Here is a 10,363-nt window from a genome sequence, read left to right as displayed (position 1 = left end):
TGTCCATATTTCCTTTTTTGGTTGTCCCTATTTAGTTGTCCATTTTGACAAATCAAGAAAGGACAACAAATTTTTTCCTATTATACCCTTATTTACACTTCTTGAAAATTGTAAAAGTGTATGTTGTTTCCCTCCAATTTATTTCACTTGAATTCAAATAAGTGGTTGTAATTTTGAAGTGAAAAATTGTCATAAGGGTAAAATTGTAACTTCACTGTGCTAATCATTGTTGCCTTAATCTGTGTGTCATTTCTAAAGTGGACAACTAAAAAGGGACGGAGGGAGTAATAAGTCATTTGAAATGTACTACTCCCTCTCTTCTTATTTAGTTGTCACCATTTTAGATTTCGCATCTCTTAAGAAACTAGGTTAGTTTACCATTGTACACTTATTTAGTGTTCACTTAAAGTCAAGTTTTCAATCAATAAACATGAATTAGTTTATTTTGATTAATTAATTTGACCAATGAACATGAATTATTATTTTGATAGTAATATCTAGATCAATCTTAATCGAATGGATAGGGTCAATCTTTTGAGGAGAAAGGGAATACAAGTCACCATATAAATGTGATAAAAATCATATTTATACGATGAGTACGTATGACAAGTATAGGTGAGTTATGTGCAATAGCCACATTGTCATTAATTATTGGAAAATGACCAACTTCTTATTGGGCCTTAGTATCATTTTCTAACACTCAGAAGTCATCGATTTACACAAATCTCAAAATGGAACATATTATTGAAAAAGTTCACTCAAATAGCATCAAACGTTTTCCTTTTTATAAAGAAAAGAATTATGGAGGTATGAATTAGGGGAAAAAATAAAGCAAAAAAATCTAATGGTAATTAAATTTTGCACTTCTGGAAAATTCAGTGAAAGCAAGTAAAGAACAAGTACATGTTACTTGTAAAACTCTTTCACCGATTATGGTAAAACTTGAGAAAGAAGCCATGACTAAACCACGTGGCAGGAACGTTGAGAATATAATTAACTAATTAAAGTGAGTTATATCTAATAGCTTAAGCTTTTAGATGAGATGATCACATGCTTCAACATGATATCAGAGCATGCAAAGGCATTTCCACGTGCTTGGCTCCAGCTTAAACTTTTAGATGAGATGGTCACATATTTCAACCAGAAGCACCATCAAATGTCAATACAAGGGGAGAGATATTATTATAGCGGTCCATAGATGGGAGAGGTATATGGAGAACAGGTAGTACTCACTACTCAAATCCGTATTCCGTAGTGATTGAATTCTTGAAATTGAAATGACAACTGGCCCAGATAGGCCCAATATTAACTCCCAATTATTAGTCCAAGAAAGCAAAGTTGAGAAATTTAACAAAGAAGTAAATGTAGTTAATATTTGGTGAATAATTAATAGTGAGATAGCAACAAATATTCAATTGAAAATCATGGAGTTGATATTATCCATGTGGAAGTAAAAATTGTGGTTTGAATATTGTTGTTTTGGGAATGGAACAGGACCAATTACATATTTAGTGCTAAGTGGAGTAATGTATATATACGTAGACAATTGTTGTCCATTATTGACTTAACGCAAGGATTAAGAAGCAGTGAGCCCAATTATAGGTAACCCGCTCAATCCTCCCCCCCCCTCCCCCCAATAATTTTAAGAATTGGGCTCAAGATAATTTGAATTGGGTTCAATCTCAACCCATCAAGCTGAAACTCATTTTAAGAAATCCTCAATTGAGCCCAATTTAATCTCCAATTTCAACCCGTTTTAAGACTCTTAATTTTCATTGATGTAATGTTGTTACTATATTGAATGTATGAGTTACTATCTATTTTATATCTTTTAGGATTTATCTATCCAATTGTAACTTCTTTTTAAAATTTTCTTGAGTTGAAATTCAAATTATGGTTATAAAACTTAAATAACAATATATTAAAATTAATTGAGATTAAGCGGGTCAAGACCCAACCCGCTTTTAAGCCCATTTGAACCCAACCTATTTGATCCCAAAGTAAACTTGGGCGGATCAGAACCCAACCCAAATTCTATTTCAACCCATTTTAGTATCTTCAATTTCAACCCAACCTGCCCATTTGACACCTCTAAGAAGCACTAAATGATAAGGATAATTTTACTAAATCACCCATATTAAGTACAAGTCATATAAACATTGAAAATGAATAGTGTTTAATACTACCTCCGTCAACTTTTAATTGTCATAGTTTCCTTTTTTAGAGTCAAACGATAATAACTTTGACTAACGTTTTATGATGTATTTTTTCATCATATTGATATGCAAAAATTGAAACTTATAGTACTTTTCTTATAGTTTTTTAATATCTAATTTTTTTTGTTTAAAATATCAAATTAATGTAATATAATTTCACTTTGAAAATTAGTCAAATTAACTTTCGAAGAGTGCAAGATGACAATTAAAAGTGGACAGAGGGAGTAGCAAGGATAAAATAGACACAACATGGTAAATTATTCATTGATTTTATAAACTGGACAAGTATTGTTAAACATTCCAAAATAGTATAGTGGATAAGTAAAAATTGATGACGGGGGTATTAATTAAATATCTTGCCATTAAACATTTCATTTGATGGCTCTAAAACATCATTTGTTTAATCAAAACCTAATTATCTTTGGGACAAGAAATTTGCTTTTAACTTTTAGCACTATTGATTATATTCCTTATTTCTTATTTTCTTTTCTTGGTGGTCCAAATAAATGAATAAATATTAAGGTCCCAAAACTCTTAATAGGTGAGGTGAGGGCATGGAGGACGTGTGGTTAATTCTTTGAAAGTATTTAAGAAAAGCATCTTCATGAGGTCCCAAAAACACAAATTCTGCAAAATGTAATTTCTACTTTCTTCCTTTTCAGATACATGTCTATTTTTCCATTAAATTATATTATTAAAAATTCAACTACAAACTTGTCCTATCCACCCAATGATTGTGTATGTATCTTTTTATTGACAGGACTCAAAAGATCTAACCTTACTTGCATGTTTTTAAAGCATGTTGTCAACGTTCATCCTTTCAAAAATACATTATCCAACACAATTTTTGCACATTAGCAATTTTTAGTTTATATTTGCAAAACTATTTTTACTTTGAAACAGTATTTATACATCCTTATACATTACTCCCTCTGTCCTTAATTACTTGTCCACTTTTCCTTTTTTAGTTGTCCTTAATTACTTGTCAATTTTGGCAAATCAAGAAAGGACAAAAAATTTTTTACCTATTATACCCTCAATTAATTACTTTGAAAAAGGTAGAACTTCTTAAAAATCTTAAATTTTTAATTCATTAACTTCATAATTAATATGGGTAAAATGGTAAACTCACTTATATCAATTATTGTTTTCTTAATAAGTGTGTCAAATTCAAAAGTGGACAAGTAATTAGGGACCGAGGGAGTATGTATAAACACGTATGAACAATGCATATATCTTGTACAAAAATGTATCCACCTTATATACAAGTGTATATTATGTCATTAACTACAAGAACAAAATTTTCCTGTGATTTCTAGTTGCAAATTTTTGTTCAAAACCTATCCAAGTCCCCACAAATGTATTCAAATTTTGTAGAAAACCGTCATAGATTATTTTCAAATTTCTCACAGATATATTTAAAGTTCAAACTCACTTCTTCGAGCTTGTTCAATAATAGTGAGCGATCCTTCTAATTTAATTTTCACCATTCAAATATAACAAAATCTATAATCTAATATATATCACGATTTGAATTTCAAACGCAATAGCAAATCAAGTTTGTCAACCAATACAATCAAGAGACAAATAGGTTAACAAGAGAAAGAGGAGAAATGACATCTTTCACGTTAAGGATGGAATATGTGAGTTATTTTAATTTGGTTATAAGCTTGATCTAAGTGACTGAAAATATGAAAATTTCAATTTCTTACCCAACCATGCACTTTTTGGAAATGAAATATTACTTGTAGATAAACTAACTACTATATATAAATAGTGAGACTGAACAAAAATGGACAAATGCAACCTTTCGTACTCTTCAATGACATTTGAATAGGCATGTGTATCGCTCGGTTAGATTCGCTTTTGAAGTTTATTGGTTCGATTTATTTTTTATTGGTTTGTAGACATGCTAGTTTATCGATTATTGATTATTATCGGTTTAACTGTTAAGATTTAAAACAAAAATAAAGAATTGAAAATTACTTAGAAACAAGGTGAAAAACCAATTAAACCATGCTCACGAGATGACAGATTGCATCTTGCTCAAAAATAAACACCAACATATTCTAGAATAACCGAAAGTTCTAGATAGCCAGTACTAAAAGTATGAAATCCTAAGTCAAAGACTTTATTTACCAAATAATATAAATATAATTAATTAATTTATTATTAGGCTATCGATTAACCCGTTAAGAAAAAAATTTCAACTTCAAGATTGCACTTGATGATGCATAGTTGTATCAAACAAAATCTAGCCTTCAGTTTTTATATATCACATATGATGGCGGGGGTGGAGGGTGACCTACTTCATCCCCTGACTTCTCATTTCTGGTGGTATAACTTTTTAAGTGAAATGATCTAATGAACCCTTATACTTGTATGAATTTATATTCTAAAGTCTAAATGTTCATACTTAACCATTTGTCAACTAAATCCTTGAACCCAATATTTTAAATCCTTTTTTTCTTACTCAAAAAGGTAGAAGCACCGAAAGATATCCTATTTATAATTATAAGCAGAAAAAGAGAAAAAGCAAGGACTTGTTTCTGCCTTAATTCAAGGAAAAGCATTTAGTATAACAGATAAGTGTAGAAAGGGTGTGTAAAGCAGAATTTGTATGTCAAATGAGTTGATAAATTTTCAACAAACAAAGAAGACTTCCACTAGAATTTATAACTTTCTTTTTCAAAAGTGAACAATAAAGGTAAGGTAAATATGTTTATCGATATCATATCGACTACAACCTCCACAATAGTGTTTTAAAATTTAAAGGAAATTCTATGAGCAGAGTTTTGTCCTTTCCTAATGAATGCAGAAGCACCAGCTGCCAGCCTTCTCTTTTCGAATCCAACTCTACATTTTCCCTTCCACTTGTTAGGATATTGTGCTTTTGGGTAATCTTTCAATTCACTTTCCTGTAAAACAAAATAAGACGATTGTTAAAGAATCTTCAATTCTATGTTTTCTTTTTATTATTTAAAATCAATACAACATTTTCTCACCTTTAGCCAATATGGAGCATTGCTGTAGTAGCCAACAACTGACTCAAATTCACATGAAAACTTGTTGATTCCAGGAAAAACCTTAACTTTCCCGGATCTGATTTTCTCCAAAGCACCAATGTCAAGAACAGGGATTTTCCCTTGAGTGTGCTCAAAAGTGGATTTCCCAAATATCTCTCTTGCTAAAACATGAACCTTAATATTACAAAAAAAAAAAGCATTATTAGAAATCTTTAACTCTGAAAACATTTTGTTAATATATGTCACATAGGCCTAATTGAACCCCAAAAGTTAGCTCATATAAGGAGATCAAATTCTCATTCCTCTACTGATGTGGGACATCTTAACACAACTTATCTAAAAGCTGAATACATAGTATGAATAACTTACCGCGCTACGACAGGCCATTGATGGTTGAGTATCATGGTTACAAAGAGCAAGTGATACTTCCATCCCGGAATATCCACAACCAACAACAACAACTTGAAATTGTGTAGCATAGGACTGAAGGTATTCGATGAATTGTCTCTTAGAAGGATACTCAGGGTAATGTTCAGGAAATGGGAATTTGGGCAATTGACAAAATTGTTTAGGTAGGTGAAGCTTTAATCGATCGTAAGTTCTTTGCTGCCATAAAGAAGCAATACAATCAGATCGTTCCAATCTAACACAAGGGACACCTTGTTCTTTCAAACAAGCTCCAACAGTTAATCCTGATGGATCAGCACCAACAATAACAGGGCCATTTACCCAAACACATCTATCTTTATCTGAAAAACTAGACATTTTTGCCCTTTTTTTTCTTTGTTTCTGAATTGTTTGTTGTAATGAGAAAATAGTTTGAGTAGAAAGGAGAGGTGGTCTATATACAAGTGGTCAAAATAATGCACTGATTTTCCTACTTTATACGTTTACGTTCACACTTGCATCAAATTTCAAGAATCGAAGATGTTGGTGTATTTTAAAAGTCCTATATGATTAAATATTATAACAATCAATTTTTAACACAATTTGATGGTATTGTAGATACATATACTATATAGTTAGTTAGGGGTGATTATTTTTTTCAACACAATCGCTATCATTTTTTCTCTCTAGAAGGATTGATATTTGACTTAAAAGACTCTTTGCTTCCCACTTTTGATTTGATGATCCACCATCATAGGCGTTGCTTAATTAATTTCAATTCTTTCCTAAATATATGGTTCAGACGTTTCAGGGATTCTAATCTAAAAAAATGAGATGGATCATTCTGTTATCATTTATATTTATGAGGAATGTGATACTATTAATCTAAAATCTATATTATTTTGATTGTGTGGTGCAGATCAATATTAATCGAATGGATAGGGTCAATCTTTTGAGGAAAAATAAAAAATAAGAGCCACCACATATATGTGATAAGTCCTATTTATACGATGAGTACGTATGATAAATAGTTGAGTTATGTGCAACAGCTACACTGTCATTAATTGAAAAATGACTAACCAACCTAGGCTTTTAGTATCATTTTCAACTCTTAATAGGTTTTTAAGTGTTGAAAATGATACTAAAACCTCAAGTTGGTTAGTCATTTTAGTAAAAGACATCAATTCAAACAAATAGTGTTAGTAGGCGATGTTCTTTAAAAAAATTATGGAGGTATGAGTAGAGAAATAAGAAAGCAAAAAGATCTTATGTTAATTAAATTAGTATACATGTCTGCGCGATGCGCGATTATTTTACTTAAAAATTAAATTATAAAAAAAAATTACACATTTAAAGAACAAAAATTAATATGATTTATGTGAAGTGCTTTTAGTACAAACAAAATTTATGTTCTACAATCTTCATTGTAAAAATTATTAATAACAAATTTTTTGTATTAAATCATTATGTTACTTTAGTTTTAAGCGAATTTATTGTACAATTTTCATATTATCCCTAATACTCTTTTTGTAAATATTGTTTGTTCTATGGTTTAGTTAGTTTTCCTCGTATAGAATTTTACATGTAATAGAAATAAGGTTATATTAATTTGAATCCAAAATATAAAATATTAATTTGAATTTTATTTTTTTTCGAATATGTTTTCGAGAGTTTTTTTATTGATTAATTTTTTTTATTTTTGTTTTTATATAGTACGATTTCAATTACATGAACTTATTCATATAGTATGATTTTTTTATATTTCAAAATACTTTCTCATCTCAAATTTAAATTATTATACATTGAAATTATGTATTTATATGTTTTTCATTTTCTTGTTCACATCTAGTGTTATTGTGCTAACCATTTGTCATGTGTTCCTTTTTTTTAAAAAAAAAATCATTGTCTTTCTCTATTACTCATCTTCTAATATTATGTAGATAAATATATAACTTCTTACTTTCAAACTTATACGAAATTCTTATTATACTTTTATTTTATTAATCAAAATTCTTTCATTACTTAAATTTAACAAATGTAATTTCAATTACTATATGAAATCTAATTTCAATTACTATATGAAATCTAATCTCATCCAAATTAGAGAGTGAATGCAGCATATTAGCTTTTACAATTAAATTTAATAACTTTTTAGCATAACTTTTATATCAACGAAGGATGGAGAAGGAAGAAAGTGCATTTTTAAAAAAAATAAAAAAAGTAAAAATTTGTATCAATAATTACCTAAGGTATGACGGCATCTTCATTTTTGAATCATCTCAAGTATTTCTTCTTCTCCGTCAATATTCAAATTGATTTATTCATCATCATCATCATCATTATTTATATTAATTTTATTCTTTCAAAAGGAAATATAAACACATATTGAATCGTTAAAAGAATATGAAAACAACATAAATAAGGAACGTCAACCAAATTTAAATGGTAATTGAGTTTTGTATGTATATTCATCTAATAATCTAATAAATCACTTAAAAAGAGACTAGTTTAATTTAGCATAAAAATGAATAGAAAAAGGCTAAATTATGAAAAAAGGAAATATTAAATGTCATGCAAAGTATTAAATCGACGAAACAATTATCATAGCAGTAATTTATATACCAAAAATATTAAAAGGTGACGTACATGGTCCACTATCATAAAATTCTTCAGAATTCCTCCATTTCTTTATCATTAGTTTCTTCTTCTTCCTCGTTGCACTGGAGAGGATGGTGGTCCTTCGCCTTCAACCATAATCAAATAATTTCACATAAAATAATGGCATAATACATAAACATGACCTTTAACTTGACTTCAGCAGATAACTATGTCCTCCAACTTTGAGTGTGCACAAGTAGCTAGACACTTAAACTTGTATAAAATTGAACAAGTAGAGTGTCCTACATGGCATAATACACATAGGACGCCATGTAGGACACAAAATTGTCATGTAGGGTGCCATGTAGGACGAATGTGTCTATTTGTTCAATTTTATACAAGTTTAAGTGTCTACTTGTGCACACCCAAAGTTGAAGGTCATAGTTGTCAACTGACGCCAAGTTAAGGATCATGTTTATGTATTAGGCCTAAAATAATTTAGAAAGAAGACATGCATACATACAATACACTACTATACTTCCACTCAATTTTCTTTTATGATCTCAAGTGCAATCAAATTTATTTATTTTTGAATGTGATTTTTGTTACACATTTTTGAATTTATATTTTGAAGAGTTGGTTTAAGAAGATGTTGATGATAATGTAGTTAAGAGTAATATTTTTTCATAGATATGGCTTATGAAGTTTAAATGTTTTTAGGGATAAGATTAGTTATTATTTGAAGTTTAAATTTTAAATTAATTATTTAGTATTTTGTCATGGCTAGAGCTTTCTTTTTTTCTATAAAGAACGTGGTTCTGCTTCTTCTTCTTCTTCTTCTTTTTTATTTTTTATTTTTATGACTGAAAGCTTTTTTTTATATTATTCAAATAAGGCATGTGATCAAGATGAAATTTTAAATTTTAAGAAAGGAACTAAACTATCTCATTTTCCCTCTGAAGATCCACTGTTTTTAATTAATTTTCTTAACAATCTGCTTTAAATATTATAAAATTATGTGTATTAATTAAAAACAATTTTACAGTTACATCATCATAATTTTTAAAAAAAATTTAAAATTATTTCCATTTAAATAATTTTAATTGATTAAAAATATGCCTTTTGTGGTGCTACATGTGACATTTTTTCCTCTGCCTACTATTATATATAGATTTCTTAACAATCTGCTTTTAATATTATAAAATTATGTGTATTAATTAAAAACAATTTTACAGTTATATCACCATAATTTTTTAAATTGTTTTAAAATTATTTCCATTTAATTAATTTTAATTGATTAAAAAATATGTTTTTTGTGGTGCTGACATGTGGTGCTTTTTCCTCTGCCTACTATTATATATAGATAGATTTTGCACTTTTAAAATAAGCAATGAAAGCGAAAAACTGGTATGAATAACATATCACTTGAAGTTCAAGTGAAAGAACAAGTAAATATTACTTGTAAAACTTTCATCGAGTTTACAATAGGGGTGTACATGATCGGGTTGGTTCGGGTTTTTCAAATATTAAATCAAATCATTTGTAGTAAAAATTTTAAATTTATAAACCAAACCAAACTAATAAAATTCAGATGTTTTCGGGTCTTTCAACCTCAGGTTGGTTCGGGTTTTTCACATACTAAACCAAACCATTGTGTCGAATTTTTAAATTTTTAAATCAAATCAAACTAATAAACCTCGGATTTTTTCGGTAAAGTTTGCATACAAACATATAATTAACTTGTGCTCCAAATATTTCTTTAGTCCAACCAAAATACAATTATCTAAGGTGTTTCTTAAAAAAGTAACACAAAATATGAGATTAGTACTGGTGACACAAAAATATTCAATAAAAAATAATAATGAAATCATCATATAAAATAAATAATGCAAAGTCATAATGAAAATGATCATAATTTAAAAGTACTAAATCATGCTAAAATAAGTTTAATAAGTATTAGTTACATTACTAAATATTTAAGGAAAATTAAAATTAAATTATGTATGTTAATTGTCTAAACCAATGTAAAACTAAAAAACCAATATTCAATATTATTGTCATTCTTAGTGTTGAATTCATTTTCTTTTTGCATTAGTATTAATTTGATTTTGATTTAAGCTTTATTATAATTACCAA

The 10,363-nt window shown here is 28.5% G+C and overlaps 1 protein-coding gene across 1 annotated transcript; it reads right to left on the bottom strand.

Annotated features, from left to right (window-relative positions):
- Nucleotides 1-4,821: 4,821 nt before the first annotated feature.
- Nucleotides 4,822-6,106, bottom strand: LOC102581759 (probable indole-3-pyruvate monooxygenase YUCCA7). The gene is made up of 3 exons (XM_006350223.2): nt 5,612-6,106; nt 5,222-5,416; nt 4,822-5,134 (listed from the first exon to the last, which is right to left on the bottom strand). The coding sequence occupies exons 1-3, from the start codon at nt 6,005-6,007 to the stop codon at nt 4,979-4,981; spliced, it is 747 nt and encodes a 248-aa protein (XP_006350285.1). The 5' UTR covers nt 6,008-6,106; the 3' UTR covers nt 4,822-4,978.
- Nucleotides 6,107-10,363: the final 4,257 nt, after the last annotated feature.

This window comes from Solanum tuberosum, unplaced genomic scaffold, assembly GCF_000226075.1.
Source record: "Solanum tuberosum cultivar DM 1-3 516 R44 unplaced genomic scaffold, SolTub_3.0 scf00115, whole genome shotgun sequence".
Lineage (NCBI taxonomy): Eukaryota > Viridiplantae > Streptophyta > Magnoliopsida > Solanales > Solanaceae > Solanum > Solanum tuberosum.
Note: the sequence above shows the minus strand (reverse complement) of the source record. Positions and strands in the feature narration are given on the sequence as shown.